The sequence below is a fragment of the Carcharhinus amblyrhynchos genome, chromosome 30 (genome assembly GCF_965287045.1).
Source record: "Carcharhinus amblyrhynchos chromosome 30, sCarAmb.v2.hapA, whole genome shotgun sequence".
Classification (NCBI taxonomy): Eukaryota; Metazoa; Chordata; class Chondrichthyes; order Carcharhiniformes; family Carcharhinidae; genus Carcharhinus; species Carcharhinus amblyrhynchos.
The window spans coordinates 3,196,458-3,219,766 of NC_137353.1; the positions used below are offsets into that span (position 1 = coordinate 3,196,458).

General features: G+C 44.6%; 1 protein-coding gene across 1 annotated transcript in view; it reads right to left on the bottom strand.

The window, feature by feature from the left end:
• LOC145360123 (uncharacterized) overlaps positions 1 to 15,779 on the bottom strand; it is a 34,266-nt gene extending 18,487 nt beyond the window's left edge. Inside the window, exons 1-4 of the mRNA XM_080215091.1 lie at positions 15,616 to 15,779; positions 13,825 to 13,921; positions 12,088 to 12,265; positions 7,195 to 7,340 (exon numbers count right to left, since the gene is read on the bottom strand). Of these exons, the coding sequence (XP_080071217.1) occupies positions 7,195 to 7,340; positions 12,088 to 12,265; positions 13,825 to 13,914 (414 nt within the window). The 5' untranslated portion in view covers positions 13,915 to 13,921; positions 15,616 to 15,779. The remainder of the gene's footprint in view (positions 1 to 7,194; positions 7,341 to 12,087; positions 12,266 to 13,824; positions 13,922 to 15,615) is intronic.
• Between the last annotated feature and the right edge of the window lie 7,530 nt (positions 15,780 to 23,309).

The following is a 23,309-nucleotide window of genomic DNA, read 5'->3' on the forward strand; positions in this document are numbered from 1 at the left end:
TAGTATTGAGGAAGTGAGGGGGGCTGCAAAATGACTTGGACAGATTAGGAGAGTGGGCAAAGAAGTGGCAGATGGAATACAATGTGGAAAAACGTGAGGTTATGTACTTTGGAAGGAGGAATGGAGGCATAGACTATTTTCTAAGTGGGAAAATGCTTAGGAAATCAGAAACACAAAGGGACTTGAGAGTCCTTGTTTAAGATTCTCTTAAGATTAATGTGCAGGTTCAGTCAGCAGTTAGGAAGGCAAATGCAATGTTAACATTCATGTCGAGGGCTAGGATACAAGAGCATGCATGCACTTCTGAGGCTGTATAAGGCTCTGGTCAGATCCCATGTGGAGTATTGTGGGCAATTTTGGGCCCTGTATCTAAGGAAGGATGTACTGGTCTTGGAAAAGGTCCAGAGGAGGTTCACAAGAATGGTCCCTGGAAGGAAGAGCTTGTCGTATGAGGAACAGTTGAGGACTTTGGGTCTGTACTTGTTGGAGTTTAGAAGGATGAGGAAGGACCTTATTGAAACTTACAGGATACTGCGAGGCCTGATAGAATGGACATGGAGAGGATGTTTCCACTAGTAGGAAAAACTAGAGCCAGAGGGCACAACCTCAGGCTGAAGGGACGATCCCTTAAAACAGAGATGAGGAGGAATTTCTTCAGCCAGAGAGTGGTGAACCTGTGGAACTCTTTGCTGCAGAAGGCTGTGGAGGCCAGGTCATCGAGTGTCTTTAAGACAGAGATAGATAGGATCTTGATTAATAAGAGGATCAGGGGTTATGGGGAAAAGGCAACAGAACAGGGATGAGAAAAACCTCAGCCATGATTGAATGACAGAGCAGTTCCAGTTTTCTCTTGTGCAGAAGCAGTGATGAAGAATTGTCTGGCATTGCCAGAGTGTGGAATCTCTATCCATTGACCCAACACTGGCTCTGTGCTTGATCCTAGCCTCAGAATGTTACGTAGATCAAGCACTTGTTTGGCACATTGCTGCAGTGGACTGGAACTACTGTGGCATGGGGCAGTGCGGGGACCATGTCCCCCAGTGCTTAGTCGCTGTACATATTCTATACTGTTATGTGCAGAGTGTTAGAACAACTGAGATAGAGATGATGGATGTGCAATATCATGCGTATCCCAGTGTCATCCTTGTGCTCCCCCATCCCACACCTCTCCCTCATTCCAGGCAAAACTTTGGGCAAAGATGTAGTGGGATTTATTCTGCTCCAAGTTCCAGCCTCCCGCTCCAGTTCTGAGATTCGCAGTTTTATTGCTGCATAGAAGGAGACCATTCAGTACATCGAGTCCAAGTGGCTCTCTGTAGAGCCATCTAATCACATTCCCCCTGCTCTATTCCCAGGGAATAGAAGGAAGTTTATTTCCCTCAAGTGCCCAGCCAATTTCCTTTTGAAATTATAATTGTCTCCGTTTCCACCATCCTTGCAGGCAGCGAATTCTAGGTCATTACCACTCACTGCGTAAAAAAAGTTTTAAACCTGGCATTATCTTGTACACCTCGATCAAATCTCCCTTCACTCTCCTTTCCTCCAAGGAGAATAACCCGAGCTTCTCCACCCTAGCCTTGTAGCTACTTCCTATCTGCTTCTGCCACAGTGTATCACTTCATATTTATATTAAATTCTATCTGCTTGTTGGACCATTCTGCTAGCTTCTCTATGTTCTGTTGCAATCCCCTGGTATCATCCTCACCGTTTGTCAAATCTTTATAAATGTCACAGGAGATATCAGCCCAAAATGATTTGAGATGTTTTTATAATTATTTAAAATTCAATAATTTGGACAGGAAGAAATTCCCTTCCCCAAAGGTTCCTTGCAGAGAGTCACAGAGCAGCTTAGAAACGATCAAGGTTCCTGATTAATCACCAGTGGAGACCAGCTTCAGAATCTAAAATAACGGCTAAATAAAATAAACATGATAAAAGTAACAGTTCTCTGAAGAAAAAGGGCATTCTGTTCAACAACCAGTGGTGTAGGCTGTGGCTGTGGGGGCAGGTCTCCGGCATTCAAAACTTCTGTTATAATCTTCGCAACCCAGGCTGGTCTGTATTCCTGGTGTTGAAATATTGTACAACGTTATGTTGTAAAGGAGCAGATCCTTTTGCCTCAGGTTTGCCAGCCTGTTGCAAAACACTGCAAACCAGTCATGAATACCAGTTTATCAATGGAAAACAGGGTAGAGATGCAGAGAAAGGCAGCTCAACTCCATTCCCTTTCAGTTATAGTGGCTGAAACAGATAACAATCATCATCCAGCAGATCCATGCATTCAACTCTGCACTGATCACGGCACAGTAAGAAGTTTCACAACAGGTTAAGGTCCAACAGGTTTATTTGGTAGCACAAGCCACTAGCTTTTGGAGCGCTGCCCCTTCATCAGGTAAGTGGGAGTTCTATTCACAAACACAGCATATTAGGACACAAATTCAATTTACAAGATAATGGTTGGAATGCGAGTCTTTACAGGTAATCAAGTCTTAAAGGTATAGACAATGTGAGTGGAGAAAGGGTTAAGCACAGGTTAAAGAGATGTGTATTGTCTCCAGCCAGGACAGTTAGTGAGATTTTGCAAGCCCAGGCAAGTCGTGGGGGTTACAGTTAGTGTGACATAAACCCAAGATCCCAGTTGAGGCCATCCTCATCTGTGCGAAACACTTGCCTGGGCTTGCAAAATCTCACTAACTGTCCTGTCAGGAGACAATACACATCTCTCTAACCTGTGCTTAACCCTCTCTCCACTCACATTGTCTGTACCTTTAAGACTTGATTACCTATAAAGACTCGCATTTCAACCATTATTTTGTAAATTGAGATTGTATCTATACATGCCCTGTTTGTGAACAGAATTCCCATTTACCTGATGAAGGGGCAGCGCTCCAAAAGCTAGTGGCTTGTGCTACTAAATAAACCTGTCGGACTTTAACCTGGTGTTGTGTGACATCTTACTGCGTTTACCCCAGTCCAACGCTGGCATCTCCGCATCCTTATCACTTCAACCAGCACACATCAGGTAGATATACAACATTGGTGAGGCCACACTTGGAGTATTGTGCACAGTTTTGGTGTCCTTATCTGAGGAAGGATGTCCTTGCTATAGAGGGAGCGCAGCAAAGGTTTACCAGGCTGATTCCTGGGATGGCAGGTCTGTCATGGAGAGAGATTAAGTTGGTTAGGATTATATTCACTGGAGTTTAGAAGAGTGAGAGGGGATCTCACAGAAACTTATAAAATTCTAACAGGGTTTCCCAGGATAGTTTCAGAAAGAATGTTCCCAATGGTTGGGAAGTCCAGAGCTAGGGGTCGCAGCTTGAGGATAAGGGGTAAACCTTTTAGAACTGAGATGAGGAGAAATGTCTTCACCCAGACAGTGGTGAATGTGTAGAATTCATTGCCATAGAATGTAGCTGAGCCAAAAATAGTCTGATTTCAAGAAGAAATTTGCTATAGCTCTTGGAGCTAAAGAGATCAAGGGGTACGGGGGGGATCAGGATGTTGAATTTGATAATCTGCCATGATCAAAATGAATGGTGGAGCAGGCTCGAAGGGCTGAATGGCCTCCTCCTGCTTCTAGTTTCTATGTTTCTGTCTCTGAAGTCACCATCTCGAATCTTATGGTCTGAAATTTGCATTTGTTGGGTGCGTGCACACGGCAGGTCCAGAAACGCGCTCCAGCCACTGTTGTCCCCACAGCGCAATCTGAGGCTGGCTGTCCATGAATGATGGCCATCCAGTGTGAAAGGAACTTGTAGAAGGCTGAGCACTGGCGGGGAGGGTGGGCAGAGGGTGGGCACGGGAATAGGGGGAGTGCGGGCTGGCATTTCTAATCTGCTCCCTCAGGGGGACAGCCACTGCTGAGCCGTCTCAGGGAGCTGCCAACCCACGAGGAAAAAAACACTGATGTTAAAACTGTGCCACGAGCGTCTGGGAAGCACAATCGCGCACAGACCTCAGTCTCCAGATACACTGTGAATTTTATTTCACATCCTCACGCCCTGGATTGAGGTTGAAGTTAAAATATAAAGACTGCTTGGCCAATCAGCCCACCCGCCAACTGTAAAAGCTGATGGGCAAGCTAAAATAGCGCACAATTGGCCCTGCAATGGACTAAGTTGCCTGCTTGATTGTCGGTGGGCGTGCTTCCAGCTCTCACACATGCCCGCTGACCGAAGCATTGGGCGAGTGTATGATGACATCAGGACGCGCACCAGGCCTTCTTGCACAATGTCTTGTACAACTTCAACAGGACATCCCAAGTAAGGCATCCTGGAGTAAGGCCACACTTGGAATACTGTCTACAGCTCTGGTCACCCTATTACAGAAAGGATATTATTAAACTAGAAAGAGTGCAGAAGAGATTTAGTAGGATGCTACCAGGACTTGATGATTTGACTTATAAGGAGAGGCTGGATAGACTGGGAATTTTTTCTCCGCAGCATATGAGGCTGAAGGATGATCTTACAGAGGTCTATAAAATAATGAAGGCCACAGATCCTTTCCCAAAGATAGGGGAGTCTAAAACTAGACAGCATAGGTTTAAAATGAGAGGGGAGAGACACAAAAAGGTCCAGAGGGACAATTTTTTTCACACAGAGGGCGGTGAGTGTCTGGAATGAGCTGCCAGAGGTAGTAGTAGAGGTGGGTACAATTTTATCTTTTAAAAAGCATTCAGACAGTTACATGGATAAGATGGGTTTCGAGGGATATGGGCCAAATGCGGGCAATAAAATAAAGGGTGGCATGAACAAGTTGGGCCGAAGGGCCTGATTCTACGCTGATTCCATGATTCTATGATTTCACGCACTCCTGAGTTGGATGTGAACCTGCCTGAGCAACGTAAAATTCTGGCCAATATAAAACATCAGAAAAAGGAGTAGGTCATCTAGCCCTTCGAGCCTGCCCCGCCATTCAATAAGATCATGGCTGATCTGTCGTGTCTCAGTTCCACATTCCCGCCCTCTCCCCATAACCCTTAATCCCCTTGCCTATCAAAAAACCATCAACCCGCGTCTTAAAAATATTTAGCGAGGCAGCCTCCACCACTTCAACGGGCAGAGAATTCCAGAGATTCACCGTCCTTTGAGTGAAGAAGTTCCTCCTCAACTCTGATCTAAACTGCTCCCCCCTTCCCCATTATTTTGAGGCTGTGTACTCTAGTCCTGCTGTCCTTTCTAAGCGGGAAGAATCTCTCTACCTCTACCCTATCCATCCCCTTCATTATCTTATATGTCTCTATAAGATCCCCCCTCAGCCTTCTAAACTCCAACAAGTACAGACCCAGTCTATTCAATCTCTCTTCATATGCTAACCCCCTCATCTCCGGTATCAGCCTAGTGAACCTTCTCTGTACTCCCTCCAAGGCCAATATATCCCTTTGCAAGTGCGGCGACCAAAACTGCACACAGTACTCTAGTTGCGGCCTCACCAGTGCCCTGTACAGTTGCAGCAAGACCTCCCTGCTTTTATATTCTATCCCCCTCGCTATAAAGGCCAACATTCCATTCGCCTTCTTGATCACCTGCTGCACCTGCAGACTGGGTTTTTGCGACTTGTGCACAAGGACCCCCAGGTCCCTCTGCACTGTAGCATGCTGCAGCTTTTCGCCCTTTAAATAATAATCCCTCCTACTATTATTCCTACCAAAGTGGATAACCTCACATTTGCTAACATTATACTCCATCTGCCAGGTCCTCGCCCACTCGCTCAGCCTATCCAGATCCCTCTGCAGACTTTCCACACCCTCCACACAATTAGCTTTTCCACTCATCTTCGCGATGAGTCATGGCTTCAAGATCATGGCTAATCTTATCTTGGCCACAATTCCTCTCTAATCACACAAAGACAGAAACAGGCACAAACAAACGGAAATAAAAAAAATGCCTGTTACTTATTGATTCCTGGAAGTTGATGAAATTGAACAAAGTGGCCAGGTTAGAATAAGGACTGCCCCGAGTAACTGGAACCGCAGCAACTTTCTCATTAATGTAGAGGTTAGTATCCCCACCTGTCACGTGAGAGATCGGGGTTTAATACCCCAACGGGGAGCGGCCAAGTTCCATGATGGTGTGACGGCAGTGTCTGTTTAGGGTGGCACGTTAGCACGGTGGTTAGCACTGCTGCTTCACTGCATCAGGGACCCGGGTTCAATTCTGGCCTCAGGTCGCTGTCTGTGTGGAGTTTGCATGTTCTCCCCGTGTCTGCGTGGGTTTCCTCCGGGTGCTCCAGTTTCCTCCCACAGTTCAAAGATAAGACCATAAGACATAGGAGGCGAGTGAGGCCACTTGGCCCAGCGAGTCTGCTCCATATCATGGCTGATACTTTTCTATCCCCATTCTCCTATCTTTTCTCCATAATCCCTAATCCCCTTATTATTTGTCTTAAAGACACTCAATGACCCGGCCTCCACAGCCTTCTGCAGCAAAGAGTTCCACAGATTCCCCACTCTCTGACTGAAGAAATTCCTCCTCATCTCTGTTTTAAAGGATCGTCCCTTTAGCCTGAGGTTGTGCCCTCTGGTTCTAGTTTTTCCTACTAGTGGAAACATCCTCTCCACATCCACTCCATCCAGGGCCTCGCAGTATCCTGTAAGTTTCAATAAGCTTCCCCCCTCATCCTTCCAAACTCCAATGAGTACAGACCCAGAGTCCTCAACCGTTCCTCATGTGGCAAGCTCTTCATTCCAAGATCATTCTTGTGAACCTCCTCTGGACCCTTTCCAAGGCCAGCACATCCTTCCTTAGATATGGGGCACAAAACTGCTCACAATACTTGAAATGGGATCTGACCACAGCCTTATACAGCCTCAGCAGTACATCCCTGTTCTTGTATTCTAGCCCTCTCAACATGAATGCTAACACTGCATTTATGTTCCGAACTACCAACAGAACCTGCACATTAACCTTAAGACAATCTTGAACAAGGACTCCCAAGTCCCTTTGTGTTTCTGATTTCCTAAGCATTTTCTGATTTAGAAAGATGTGTGGGTTAGGTTGATTGGCCATGCTAAGTTGTCCCTTAGTCTCAGGGGGAGTAGCTAGGGGTAAATGGATGGGGTTAGAGGGAGAGGGCCTGGGTGGGATTGTTGGCGGTGCAGGCTTGTTGGGCTGAATGGCCTCCTCCTGCACTGCACAGACTCTGTGACTGTCCCTCTGTCACTCTGCGATTCTGTCACTCTGTGACACCCACCGTCAGTTCGTCCCTTTCCCATGGAGTTGCTGAAGAAAAATTCACCACGGATCGGATCACCACAAGTGAAATGGACAGAATGAATGCAATCAGCTCCTGCCTATTCTCCTGGAATGTCCCACGCACCACATAGTAAAAGCAAAACACTGGGGAGAGAGAAGCAAGAAGGACGGAGTGTTAGTATTCATCAGTATATTCAGGAACAAGCCTGTGTTAGTGACCAGCTGGTCTCTAAATGCAGCAAAAGACAAGAGCTGCTTTTCCTGGTCAACAATTTTTTTGAAGTTTATTTATTTGTCACAAGTCGGCTCACATTAACATTGCAATGAAGTTACTGTAAAAAAAATCCCCTAGTTGCCATACTCTGGTGCCTGAGACAGAATTTAGCATGGCCAATGCACCTAACCTACACATCCAAAGAAACTGGAGCAAACCCACTCAGACACAGGGAGAACATACAGTCTCCACACAGACAGTGACCCGAGCCAGAGAATCGAACCTGGGTCCCTGGCGCTGGGAGGCAGCAATGCTAACCACTGTGCCACCGTGCTGCCCCAGTGAGTGTTACTGCACATGTAGAACCATAGGTCCACTTATCAGCCATTGCTCACCTATGAGTCAGACCTGCCCTCAGCCACAGCCTGCACCACTGCTTGCTGAAGACAAGGCTCATGCCAGAAGTTTGAACACAGCAGACTAAGCCAATGCTCCAGTGCAGGACTGAGGGAGCCCTGCATTGCTGGGGGTGCCACTTTCCAAACAGGAGATTTTTAAACGGAGGCCTCACTGCACTGGGATGTATCGCCTCCCTACAAGTAAAAGAGTTGTGCATCAAATCAAGTACTGGCCAGCAGGGCATCAGAACCATGGATCAAATTCCAGAGGTGACTCTATTCAATGTCAAAGCACCAGAACATTGGGGATATGAAATTAGTTTCCATTGCAACGTTGGAGATGTCTCTTTAAAAGCCTGGCACTCTGTCAGAGTGCAGAAAACTGCAAAGGGTTTTAGGTACAGCTGAAACCATGGCCCCCGTGAGAAGCTCAGGTGTCCCCTGCGTGCACCAGAAACAACTCATTCAGTGCCATCCCACAGAACTGATGAGACATCCACGTACCAAACCTGTACCAGGTCTAACGCCTGCATCACTGCACACAGTGCCAGCATTTGACTGCAGGTTGGGCCCTGCTTTATAAAGGGCCACTCCACAAACTATGGGTGAAGGACGTTGACTTACTTTTGCTGAGGAAGAGTTTCTGGCAGCGTCATGCTGTGTGTTTAGGGTTGACCTTTGGTAGGAGGGGCTTTTAGTCAGGGAGGGAAGAGAAACACCTGACCCAGGTATGAGGGCTATGTTTCTCGGTCTAACATCATCAGGACATGGAGTAGAGGGTGCAGAGAGTGGAAGCCCAGCAACGAGGGAGGAGGAAGTGAATCTTCATAGAAGGTCTTGCCCATCATGGAGCCGCAATCATGCTTCCATCACACCCAGAGGCAATGCCTGAGCTGTTCACCTCCCAAAACCAATCCACAGCCTCTCGGCAAGGTGAAGCAGGCTCTGTGCTGGCCATGCAGGTCACCTCCAGGTCTTCCCAGGTGGGATTGGACAATATTTCTGAGTGTTCCAGAGGTTATAAACTCATCTTTCCCCCCACCCAGGATGAATAAACAGAATGAGAGGACATGTGGTCTGGTCAGGGTAGCAGGAATCCCAAAGGTACAGGGTGCCATCAACTACACTCACATGGCTCTGAAGACCCTCAATGACAATGGGGAAGGGACTGGATTCATAAGGACTTCCACTTGATAAATGTGCCATTACTGTGTGACAACACTGACACCTTATCTCGTTGAATGTCCACTGCCTTGGCAGCAGCTATCATGCATTTCAGCTGAGCCACATGGCCTGATCTGCCATTTTAGAACCTCCCGGAAGAACAGAACAACCCAAGACTGGGGTTCAAGAGCTATCCTCTCGATATGTGACCTCCCAATTTTGTCATCCCACCATGACAGCACAGTGAGTCTTCAACGAGAGGTAGGGAGCCACTCAGATTATCAAGCAGCTTCCTCCAAGGTTCCATTGCCTAGACCACTCCATAAGGGAGTACTGCAGTACCTGTCAGGGAGATCTCCACGTTTGCTGTGGTTAGCTTGTACCTTCACAACCTCTCTGTTATGAGGGTTTAGCTATGACCTCAGGAGAGGAGAGAAGAGTAGGAGAAGAGGAAAAACAGGGGAAGGAGAACAGGAGGAGGCTTCCTGGATTTGCTTTGTCACCGGTTGGGCCATCAGCGAGCAGAATTTAAGGTTCCACTTGCCCAAACATGAACGCCCCCATTCCCCACCGTCACATCCATCTCAGATACCCAATCACACTGTTCCCCTGGCTATAATCTAACGATAATAGCCATTAGCAAAGACCTTCGCATGACATCTTTATCTAATAATGCATCAAACTGTGCAACAAAGATCTGTTCACCCCTGTATTCCCTTAGTGTCCATCTTGTGGATGCTTTTGCCTGTTCTTGTACTGCTACAGAATGTTCTCCCAGTGGCTGCAGAATGGCTGGTGGAAGACTGCAGATAGACTTGCAGAACACCCTCAAGTAGCCTTGGGCCTTGAGGGCCCAGCTTTGGACTGCACCATCTCAGCATGGGCAACATCAGTCTGGGCTACCTGGCTGACAGGCAACAGTAAGGGGATTGGTGAAGAGGCAGTGGTTGGTACCCAATGCCATTCTTCTGAGATGGGACAGCAGGCTAGTGCTCCTTGGAGCTGTTGGTTTGTGTTAATGAGGAAACTGCACCAACTTCGCAAGGTGCCAACCTCAAACGGAACCACTCCAGGCAGATCACATAGCAAAACCTAAATAAGGATGCAGATGAATTTTTAGCCTTAGATTTTGTACAGCAACACGGTGGCACAATGGTTAGCACTGCTGCCTCATTGCTCCAGGGACCCGGGTTCAATTCCGGCTTTGGATGACTGTCTGTGCGGAGTCTGCACATTCTCCCCGTATGGATTTCCTCAGGATGCTCCAGTTTCCCCTCACACTCCAAAGATGTGCAGGTTAGGTGCATTGGCCATGCTAAATTGCCCCTTGGTGTTCAAAGGTGTGCCGATTAGGTGGTTTGGCCAGGCTACTTTGTCCCTTATTGTCCAAAGATGCGCAGGTTGGGGGAGTTAGCCATGATAAATGTGTGGGGTTATGGGATAGGGTGGGAGAGTGGGTCTGGGTAAGATGCTTTGTTAGAGAGTTGGTGCAGACTCAATGGGCCAAATGGCCTCTTGGACTGTAGGGTTTCTATGATTCCAGCTTCTCCCCTTCTTCAGGTAAACTGGGATGGGAACAGGAGTTCCAAATGAACATGAAATCAAAATAAAATTCTAATCTTTTGCGCAGTTGTTTATCTCTCATTCTGTCCCACACTTACATTAAAAGACACACAAAAGCCACCATAAGGGCTTCCCACTCTGAGGCACGCAAAAACAGTGCCTGTAAACTCCAGCAGGTCAGCTAGACAATTTTTTCACATTCTTAATTGCTGATAACATTTGATATTTGGAAGATGAAACTAAAATAAAATTATTCTGAAAACTAATTCCAAACGACAAGGAAACTATTCTGCAAATTAACTACAATGAAACTACTGGAAAAGTTCTTTGAATAATTTAGGACAGTATTGTGATGCAAATTTGGCTTTTAGCCAGATAGCTCGTGAGTTCAGATTCTAGTCTTGATTGAGTTCATTCAAGTTCTGTTTCAATTGGAAACAACCAATAGTTTTTGAGGAGACTCAGTGATACAACAGGTATCTTCTATCTCTGAGGAAAGAGATACACAAACAGCAGTGAACTTCTTCACCAGAAGCTATGGCACCACATGAATTTAGATTGTTCTTGTTATAGTCAGTGAGCATTACTCATAATGGATCACAGAATCCCTACAGTGCAGAAGAAGGCCATCTGGCCCATTGAGTCTCCACTGACAACAATCACACCCAGGCCCTATCCCCACTTACCCTGCTAATCCCTCTAACCTATGCATCCTGGGACACTAAAGGACAATTTAGTATGGTCAATGCACCTAACCCGCACATCTTTGGACTGTGGGAGGAAACCAGGGCACCTGGAGAAACCCACGGAGAAACAGGGAGAATGCGCAAACTCCATTCGGACAGCGACCCAAGCTGGGGACCCAGGTCCCTGGAGCTGTGAGGCAGTAGTCCAACCTCTGTGCCACCATGCCGCCTCAATGGTGCTTAAGTCAAGAGTCAATTGCAGTGTGTAAGAACTATTTCAGTTTTGGCTCCAGGTTTACATTCACTACGCCCTTCAAACTCTTGCAGAAAGCATGGGAAAAGTGTCAAAAATCAAAATATCCAACACTTTTCACTGACCTTTCCCAGGCAGCTGAATTTCACACTGTCAAAATACAAATTCCCTTCAACATTTTCAAAATCCACCACTGCCAAAACTGCATTTATTTTTCTTTATAATCCAGATGATGCAGTAACGGTTAATGCTGTCACTGCCAGCAAAAGGACCGAACTGTCGCTACATTATCACAGTAATGACTTCTCATATATGAGGCCACTGGGTTTTACTTCTCACTGTAAAACCAACCAAATTGCAGAATGTGATCCCAAATCGTGAGTAAAAACCATGTATGATTGGGTAGACAAACTTAGAAATTATTTCTAGTGAAAATGTCATTTAAATCGATTTAAATTTAAGCTTTAACCTTTAAAATAGTAGAGAGAAGAATATCATACATACACATTCAATATGTATCCATTGATATTAGTCACAGTAGGTTCTAGTCAACAGTTTTAAATTGTGAATGTATCTTCAAGCATTCACAGTTAATCAAATGAATAGTTCTTACCTATTCCAAACAGCTGTATTATTGAGATGGTGAAGTCTTCCTTGGTTTGACCTATATGGCCAGTTGTAACCTGATTTACAATACTTGTGATTGTAACGGCTGCCACAGCAATGAGAGAGACAATGACTGCAGAGATGAATAACTTCTCTAAGCATGATAAGTCTGACCAATGTTTCATCTGTGAGGAGACACGGAAAAATACTTTTTTCTCTATATCACATAAACCTGAACTTTATTTTTAACTGGCAGTGTCTATTCTGTGGGTGGGAAAGCCAGAGAACAAAGAACAAAGGAAGTTACAACACAGGAACCTTCGGCCCTCCAAGCCTGCACCCACCATGCTGCCTGACTGAACTAAACCTCCTCCCCTTCCAGGGACCATATTTCCACCCTATTTCAGTTGTTTAAGAGTTACTTAAACAGGCACATGAGTGGGTTGGAGATGGGAGGATATAGGAGATTGTTTTAAATAAGGTTCATTAGCATTGGGACGTCCCTGGTAATGTAAAAGGATGTGGAATGATACCAATGTTTTTCCCTTTTAATTCACAGGTTTTAAGTCGGTCCGCCTTGTTGTCCAACGAGGGGCATACACACGATGGGTCGTACTAGGGCTGCTCTTGGATGCTCGAGAATAGCCTAGTGCTTCATGTCGTTAGTGTGTGCTTGAACTGGACCAGATGCTGGGCAACACGACAGCTCAGTGACTATCACTGTTTGCTGTGCAGACACATGGATTTGGGCCAGTGTCTGTGGGAGTTTGCACATTCTCCCTGTGCTTGTGTGGGTTTTCTCCGGGTGCTCCGGTTTCCTCCCACACCCCAAAGATGTGCTATTAGGCTGACTGGAGGTAATAAATTGTCCCTAAATTAGTTTCCCTCAATGTGGAATGCCATTAGCATAGATAAGGGTCATGGGTGGAGGGGGGGACTGGTAATGTTAAAATGGCAGCGCGGGCTCGTTGGGCCGAAGGGCCTGTTTCCAGGGCTGTTTTAGTTCTTTGTTCTTCGTTCATGTATTTGTCAAGACGCCTCTTAAAAGTCACTATCGTATCTGATTCCACTACCGCCCTATGCAGCGAGTTCCAGGCACCCAACACTCTCTGCACAAAGGTGAGGACGAAGAACCCAACGGAAGGCCCCAAATGGCTTTTATATCAGTGGGATTTCCCATTCAGATTGCCCCCAACCCCTGTCAATGACATCATGGGGTCCCTGCCATGAAAGGTTGGGAATCCCATGACCGTACATGAACATGTCATTAATGGGCTTCCCATTGTATCAACTCCCCCATTAGACAACCACCCCTGTCTATCTCCCCCCAACCCCTGCATAATATCACATCCAATATCTTTTAGGAAATGTTTGCAAAGTAATGTTAACTGTGTGAAGATGTTCTTGTGTCTTTGAATGTTAATTTTCCCCTACTTCTTAGTACATTTTTAAATTTGCAATTTAAAACTTATCAAAACTGGTCTGGTGTTTACTTATCTTGACTTCAGCTAACTCCTCATAATATACAAATTGCAAACCATTGTGGCAGCTTGTTTCAGATTTCAGTTTGGAATTTGAGCAGTCTAGTACTTACCACCTGCCATGCCAAATACAGGCCTCACTGAGGAAAGCACTAACTGTGATTAAGAATATACGTGAACTCAGCCCATTATGTGAACTGAATCTGCCTCTGGAATAGTCACAGTACAACAATTTACAAACAGCACATATATGTCAGTCTTACTGGACCACATGGCGTAGGTATGAGTGCTCTGTGACGTGGCATTAGGTTTGGTGATGAAGATTCATTGTTTTCATTCTGATCGGACTCCATGCTGTCCCTTTAAATAGAAAAGTTACAAAAGGACATTGGTTAACAAATGGTAAATCATTCAACTGATTCAAAAATGGTTTGCTTCACAAGAGATTTGCAATGCATGATGACATTCTATGAGTCAGATATTATGTTCGGGGCAAAATGAAATGTGCCTATAGACAACCACTGTGGGACAACCAAAATATTCTTTAGTTCTCATGTGCTCACATATGTACAATTCCACATGTATAAGATAACTTGAGAACATAGCAGCACAGTGGTTAGCACTGCTGCCTCGCAGTGCCAGAGACCCAGGTTTGATTCCCGATTTGCAGTCACTGTCTGTGTGGAGTCTCCATGTTCTCCCCGTGTCTGCGTGGGTTTCCTCCGGGTGCTCCAGTTTCCTCCCACAGTCTGAAAGACATGCTGGTTAGGCTCATTAGCCATGCTAAATTCTCCCTCAGTGTACCTGAACAGGTGCCGGAGTGTGGCGACTAGGGGATTTTCACAGTAACTTCACTGCAGTGTTAATGTAAGCCTACTTGTGACCAATAAATAAATGAAAAGAAACTAAAGTTCAGTGCCAACTTTCGTTATTCTAATTCCTTCGTCCATTGGCAGCCAAAGTGGAGTAAAGCCTATTAGCTCCGTTAAAACTTGTCCATCTAGTTTTCTAACTGTGTAACGCCTGCTGCATTTTAAACACCCTGATGTTTAATACACTGTGCATGTCTGATGTCAGTCGAGGGTCAACCACATTGCTACAGCTCTGTCCACAGACCAATGTTCCATCAAACTTCTGTTTACTGTGTTGCACTGCAAAGTCCCTTTAAGATTCTTGCATGGCAAGTGGCACATTGTCCCTTGCTGTACACACTGCCGTTCTTAACTGGCCCAGTTAACCAGTTAGATTATTGATAGTTTCATGGTCACCATTTCTAATAACAGCTTTCAATTCCATCTTATTTTAAATTCACAAACTGCCATGGTGGGATTTGAACTCTCCTCTCCTGATCATTAATCCAGTCACATAAACACTAGGCTTTATAAGATTATAAAATAGCCACAGGGAAATGTAACCGATCTTACAAATACAATTCAGTGTGACGAATTATTCCCCCACCCTCCGCCATCCAAACTGGGGCTAATTTGAACTTAAACGTCATTGGCAAATCAATTCGATAACACCATTTTATACAGTCGCAAAATTAAATTGAACTCTCCTATTGAAACGCCCCGTTATACTTTCCGGATTCTTGTGTTCCCCCCCTTCGGTGTTTTTCTGTCCAGCACACATTCCGTTACCAATCCCAGCGCAGTCTGCCTGGCGGAAATCAAACTCAGATATCCAGACTTCTATTTGGCAGCCCATTGGCACTGCCAGCTGCTATCATCCCTGTCTCTCCATCTCCCTCTATCTCGCTGTCTGTCTTTCTCTCTGTTTCTGCCTGTACCTCTCTGTCTCTCTCTCAAGTCTATCTGTCTCCCCCTATCTCTGTCACTCTCTCTGTCTGTCTCTGTCTTTATCTCTCTGTCTCTCCCTCTAGCTCTCTGTCTCTCTATCTTTGTCACTCTCTCTGTCTCTGTCTATCTCTATCTCTATGTCTCTCCCTCTAGCTCTCTGTCTCAGTCTATCTCGGTCACTCTCTCTGTCTCTCTCTCTCTACCTGTCTCACTCTCTCCCCAGTGTTTGGAAACACCGCTGCTGTTTCAGCTCACACTGTTTGCTGAGTTTGCCTCTGGCCAGCCTGTGTAGCCGGATCGCTGAGCTGGTACCTCCTGCCTCGGGTTCTGCTAATATTTTCACTTTCAAATCGTTTTCTACTATCCAATACTTCCGGACAAGATGCTGCTAAGCTGCGTCACTTCCAGAAAAAACAAGACCAAGAAAATAATGGAAAGGTTTGTGTCGCCACCACAGAACTGGTCCGTTTCTGCAGTCTGGCTAATCACTTCCTGCACTGTGTGCTGCAAGTGGGGTCACAGCTCCCTCCTGGGGAATAACGGGTTGCATACATTGCATGTATAGAGATGGAACAGAGCAGGACAAGAAGCCACAGCTTTAGAAATGTGGCCATTTGTACAAATCATAGAATCCCTACAGCACAGAAGGAGGCCATTCGACCCATCGTGTCTGCACCAACTCTCTGACAGAGCATCTTACCCAGGCCTTTTTCCCCATCCTGTTCCTACAACCCCACACATGATCAATGCACTTAACCTGCACATCTTTGGACACAAAGGGGCAATTTAGCAGGGCCAATGCAACTAACCCGCACATCTTTAGAATGTGGGAGGAAACCAGAGCATCCGGAAGAAACCCACGCAGATACAGGGAGAATGTGCAAACTCCACACAGACAGTGGCCCAAGCCGGGAATGGATCCCAGACCCCTGGCGCCATGAGGCAGCAATGCTAACCATTGTGTCACCATGCCAGCCTCAGTCCTCCCACCTTGCACAGTTACAATCACAAATCCAAATTACTAATTAAAAGGTTGCAAGTAGATTTGAGTAAGCAAGAGGTAACGGTTTACCCTGTTACATCAGCAAAACATTACATTATGACAACTGTAAATTGTTTTACTGCATTAGAAATCAGTTATTTTCACACTAATACACAACCTGTTACAATGAATGTAATACAATTCACAGTTGATCAAAAATACTCAAGATCCTATTTACTGAGTGAGAATTAAATGGAAGAACACATTATTAAATTAGGCCAAGAATAACAATTCAGGGACATCAGTTCAAATCCCACCATTGCAGTTTCTTTTGTTGAATTAATTTTAAAAGTAAACAAATAACTAAAAGAAGCTGTTTGCTGTAATGTGGCCATTAAGCTACTGGATTGCTATAAAAACCAATCTGATTCACTAATGTCCTTTGGGGGAAGGGAATCTGCTGTCGTTGCCAGACCTGGCCTACATGTAACTCCATGCAAACCCATAGGAATGTGGTCGATTCTTGAAATGCCCTCCAAAGCCACTCAGTTATATCAAACCACTCCAAAGAGGTAGACTAAAACCAGAAAGAACCACTTCTACATCAGAATCAGATTCGGTTGAAGGCACGCACAGTCTAGTCAGCTGTCCTCATTCGCATCAAGAGACTTGTGTCAGAGTTGGGGGATCTGTCCCCACAGGTTAGTCAAACAAAAGCAAGACATAAGTTGAATCATACGTTATCGCTGACTTCCTGGATTCTTCTATCATTATTCCAAGATAGCGTGTCCTACTATAGGCAGCAAGCGGGTGGCCGCAGACTGGTAGCAGTCAAGCAAAAATGACTCTGACGAATCCTCAATCTTGTCTCCATTATGTCTGATCAAACAAAGTCAAGAAAATCTCCTGCTAATTATCATCTACCACCCTTCTTCAACTGATGAATCAGTATTCCTCCATGTTGAGCACCATTTGGAAGATGCATGGAGGTTAGCAAGGGCACAAAATACACTCAGGGTGGGGGGGACTTGAATGCCTAATAATGGGGGGCAGCTTGGTAGCACCACCAGTGACCAAGCTGGTTGAGTCCTGGAGATGATATCTGCAAAGCCAGGTCTGTGAAAGTGGAGACTGTTAAATGTTAAGAGCCCATGGTGTTAAGGGTAAGATCCTGGCATGGATAGAGGATTAGCTGACTGACAGAAGGCAGAAAATGGGGATAAAGGGGTCTTTCTCAGGATGGCAGCCGGTGACTAGTGACGTGCCTTAGGGATTGGTGCTAGGAACACAACTTTTCACAATATACATTAACAATTTGGAAGAAGGAACTGAAGGCACTGTTGCTAATTTTGCAGATGATACAAAGATATGTAGAGGGACAAGTAGTATTGAGGAAGCGGGGTGGGGGTTCTTGGACAGGTTAGGAGAGTGACCAAAGAAGTGGCAAATGGGATACAATGTGGAAAAGTGTGAGGTTATGCATTTTGGAAGGAGGAATGGAGGCATAGACTATTTTCTAAATGGGGAAATGCTTGGGAAATCAGAAACACAAAACGACTTGGGAACCCTTGTCCAAGATTCTCTTAAGGTTAACATGCAGGTTCAGTCAGCAGTTAGGGAGGCAAATGCAGTGTTAGCATTCATGTCAAGAAGGCTAGATTACAAGAATAGGGATGTACTTCTGAGGCTGTATAAGGCTGTGGTCAGACCCCATTTGGAATATTGTGAGCAGTTTTAGACTCCGTAAGTAAGGAAGAATTTACTGGCCTTTGAAAGGGTCCAAAGAAGGTTCACAAGAATGATCCCTGGAATGAAGAGCTTGTCCTATGAGGAACGGTTGAAGACTCTGGGTCTGTACTCATTGGAGTTTAGAAGGATGAAAGGGATCGTTTTGAAACTTACAGGATACTGTGAGGCCTAGATAGAGTGGACATGGAGAGGATGTTTCCACTAGCAGGGGAAACTAGAACCAGAGGGCACAACCTCAGACTAAAGGGATGATCCTTTAAAACAGAGATGAGGAGGAATTTATTCAGCCAGAGAGTGGTGAATCTGTGGAACTCTTTGCCGCAGAAGGCTGTGGAGGCCTGGTCATTGAGTGTCTAAGACAGAGATAGATAGGTTCTTGATTAATAAGGGGATCAGGGGTTATGGGGAAAAGGCAGGAGAATGGGGAGGAGAGAAATATCAGCCATGATTGAATGGCAGAGCAGACTCAATGGGCCAAGTGAACTTATTCTGTTCCTATGTCTTGTGATCTTATGCTCTTATGGTGAAGGAACCAATACAAGGGAAAATCTTCTTAGGCTTCATCCTTATTGCAGATGCATCTGTCAAAGATTACATTGACTGGAATAACCACCACACAATCCTACTGCAAACAAAATCCCAGATCACACAGAGGACATCCTCCATGATGTTGTGTGGCAGTACCACCCTGCTAAATGGAAGAGATTTAGAACAGATGTAGAAGCTCAAAATTGGACATTTATGAGATATTGTGGGTCATTAGCAGCAACAGAACTGTATTCAACCACATGGCCTGGCATACCCTTCACTTTGCCTTGGTCATCAGGTCAGGGGGTATATTCCATTTCAGTGAGAAAAATTTCAGGAGGCATACCAGTGATAGCTGGAAATGAGGACCCAGACTGAGGAAGCTACAACACAGCTATCTACATGTTACCCAATGCAAACAGCATGCTATTACTGGAGCTAAGTGATATCACAATCAATGGATCAGACAAAGCTCTGCAGCCTTTTTGCAGAGAGCGTCATCACTAGAAGGAGTCAATTTCACAAACATTCTCGTTTTTAATGATGGGCAGCCTCGCATTGAATACAAAAGAAACGGTTTAAGCATTCACACCCAATTTCAACCAGAAGTTCCATAGAACTATAGAATTCCTACAGTGCAGAAGGAGGTCTTTTGGCCTATCAAACCTACACCAAATCTTAAAAGAGCATCTTACTCAAGTCCATCAAACCAGCCTCCCATTCATTGACACTGTCTACACGTCCCACTGCCTCAGAAAAGCAGCCAGCATAATCAAGGACTCCATGCACCCAGGACATACTCTCTTCCACCTTGTTCCATCGAGAAAAAGATTCAAAAGTCTGAGATCACGTACCAACCGACTCAAAAACAGCTTCTTCCCTGCTGTCATCAGAGTTTTGAATGGACCTACCTTGTATTAAGCTGATTTTTCTTTAAATCTTAGCTATGACTGTAACACCATATTCTGTTTCCTTCCCTATGTATAGTGTATGTAATATGTGCATAAGAAACAATACTTTTCACTGTAAACTAATACATGTGACAATAATAAATCAAATCAAATCAAATTAAATCAGGAAACAAAGATGAAAAACAAACAGAGGGCATATCTCCAAATCATAAAATCATTGTATAGTTACAGCATGGAAGGTGATCATTCCAAATACATGCTGGCTCTCTGAAAGATAAATTTAGTTCCTACCTGAAAAAATAATTTGTGCGCCTCCAGCGCAGCGAGGCAATGGCTGAGTGGTATTATCACTGGACTATTGATCCAGAAACTGAACTAACGCTCTGGGGACCTGGGTTTGAATCCCATTATGGCAGATGGTGGAATTTAAATTCAATTTTAAAAATTTGCAATTAAGAATCTACTGATGACCATGAAACCATTGTGGATTGTCAGAAAAACCCATTTGGCTCATTAATGTCCTTTAGGGAAGGAAATTCTTACCCAGTCTAGCCTACATGTAACTCCAGAGCCACAGCAATGTGATTGCCCTCCAAGCCTAATTAGGGATGGGCAATAAATGCTGGCCAGCCAGTGATGCCCATGTCCTACAAATGAATTTTAAAAAATCCATCTTCAAAAATGGCTAACTTCATCAGATCTGCAATCTGTTATTTTGTATACTCCAATAAAAGTGATATAGCTCCAAACTTTCATGTGTTCCTCAGCTCATAGTCCTGGATTTTGGAACGTGCCAGTCCACGACAGGTGGTCTTTTCCACCTCGAAGGCAATGTGCAGATGGGATGATACGCCAGGTGTGTAGGAAGGATCTGACAGGGAGTGCCTTTCTCACCACCAGCCAAGCTAGGTCTTGGTGCTTGTTTGGAAGTTCTGGTGATGAGACACAAATGACACTGACAGTCTGCTCAGGGAACCATCTGACAGGATCCACCATCACCTTTTCCTGTAGGATCTCTAGGACATCATGTACAGATCACTGCCTGATGACTTATGGTCAAAGGTGTTTTTCCTGCATAAACTTTTACACGAGGGATAGACACAGTTCAAGGTACAGTTCAACTGCTTGGAGCTTTCATGGTAACACGGTCAGACCCATCCTTCACTTCACTGAGGCCAGATAGAACCTCAGCATATTTGTGACTGTGGAATATTTGGTGTTTGATGCAGCAGCAAACAAAGATGGACAGAAGGATGAAGATGATGCTGGATATGTTTTCTCCACTTTTAAGTGGAGGTTAGTACATTATGTCCCAGTGAACACGGCCCAGTAATTTAAACTTTATGTAACCAGTTGAGTAAACTGAGAACCAATTCTCATTTACAGTAACAATCAATTAGCCAAGAGGCTAATTCTGCAGTGATACAAATTACACAATAATTTACTTCATTTCAACACTAAAACAATAAAATTAGCAGTGAAGAGAATTGGCAGATTAGCAAGTACAAGTATCAATCAACAAAGCCTTAACCCTTCAATGAAAGGCATCCACAGTATTAGAATTAGTTAGCTTCAAGCTTTAGTTGTATCTTATTCCAGTCAGTGGCAGTCACAAACTGAAATGAATTATGACTGAAGACAGTACTCACTGTTTGAGTGACCAATTTGATCAAATCAGATGACCTCAGGTTAACGAAGATGGTAAAATGTAACAAGCTTTTCAAATAGACAGGTGCTTTCCCCAGTGAGGTTCAATAAACTAACAGATGCCAGAAGGGTTGGTGCCTTGTGTGCAATGACACGGTGACACAGTGGTTAGCCCTGCTGTCTCACACTGCCAGGGACCCAGGTTCAATTCTGGCCTTGGGTCACTGTCTGCATGGAGTTTGCACGTTCACTCTGTGTCTGCGTGGGTCTCCTCCGGGTGCCCCAGTTTCCTCTCACAGTCCAAAGATGTGCAGGTTAAGTAGATTGACCACACTAAATTGCCCCTTCGTGTCCTAGGATGTATAGGTTAAGTGGATTAGCCATGGTAAAGTCGGTGCAGACTCGATGGGCTGAATGGCCTTCTCCTGCATCGGTAGATGCTATGAATCAGGGCCAGTTAATCAGGGAGTATAGGTTACAGTAATGGGTGTGAAAAGGTGCACCAGTCATATATCTAAATGCAGACTAAAAGAGGACACCTAACTTACCAAGAGAGATTTTAGGAGACCACCATGTAAATGGGGTCACAGTAATAAAAACAGGAAGGACAGACATCCCAACAGTGGTGTATCTGGCAGAGGGAGTAATGCAGGACTCATTGCGAAACTGAAAACCAAGTCTATACTTAAACTCTGCTTGCAGGATGATAATGCGGGAATAAAAAGACAAAGCATGGTCCAGCCAGGTTCTGAGATATCTGTAAATGGAAACATGCTCAAGTTCAGAGTTATCAAGCATTAAAAATTTGTTAACACAGGTAGAGGAAGACTTTGCCCTATTAAACTTTGTTTAGTCAAGTTCAGCAGATGATGAAGACTAAAAATTGTCTGTTGTATATTAGCAAAACTGAGTTGCAAATTGTGCAAGGCAGAAGGCATGCATGGACCTATAGATTGTGTAATCTAGATACAGAACCACATAAAGAGAAATAAGAACCAGATCCAAATTAGAACCTTTTAAACCAAGCACTTCAGATCCAAAATAGAACTTTTTAATTGCAAGAGGACCAGAAACAAGCCTATCCAATTTTTTTTATTCACTTGTGAGACATGGGCGTTGCTGGCTGGCCAGCATTTATTGCCCATCCCTAGTTGCCCTTGAATTGAGTGGCTTGTTAAGCCATTTCAGATGGCAGTTGAGAGTCAACCACATAGCTGTGGCTCTGAAGTCACATGTAGGCCAGACCAGCTAAGGATGGCGGATTTCCTTCCCTGAAGGACATTAGTGAACTAAGAACATAAGAACATAAGAAACAGGAGCAGGAGTAGGCCATCTAGCCCTTCGAGCCTGCCCCGCCATTCAATAAGATCATGGCTGATCTGAAGTGGCTCAGTTCCACTTTCCCGCCTTCTCCCCATAACCCTTAACTAGATGGGTTTTTCAGACAATTGACAATCATTTCATGGTTATCAGTAGATTCTTAATTCCAGATTGCTTTCATTGAATTCTTTACATAAGAATAGAAAGATCAACTTTATTAGATACCTCAGATAGATCAACAAAATTAGCAGCAAGATTTGTTTTTTATCTAAGGGAGTCACAATATAATTTAAAACTTTCAACGCACCTCTCATGCATTATTGTCTTGAAAACAAGATTGTACATCTGACAAAATGTTGTTAGTGTCTGAGAAAGAAGCAAACTACTGATAGACAATCCTTTCTATTATTTTAGGATAAAATAGAAATTGATCTGTAGGAGTTTGGATCTGAACTATTCTGCCCTTTAAAAAGAGGCAGGACAGCAGGGAACTTCCATGCTAAAGGAATTTTGCTGTTTGATTAGAGAGGTCCATGGAGGGGCAGAAATGACATTCGCTGCAGTTCTGACAAAAACAGAGTCCAGCTCACGCAGGCCAGCTGCATTGAGTAGTTCTCCTAACACCTCTGGGACTGTGACAGACAAAAGCTGTAAGGATGGGATGCAGAGTTGATACTGATGAAGATTGGAGGGCCCCCAGTAGTTCTATTATTCGATACAGCCATGTCGAATGCCTGTCCAGTTTTCATAAAATGGGGATTGAACAGGTCCGCCATACTATCAGTAACTACAATATTGCTGAAAGTTATAGA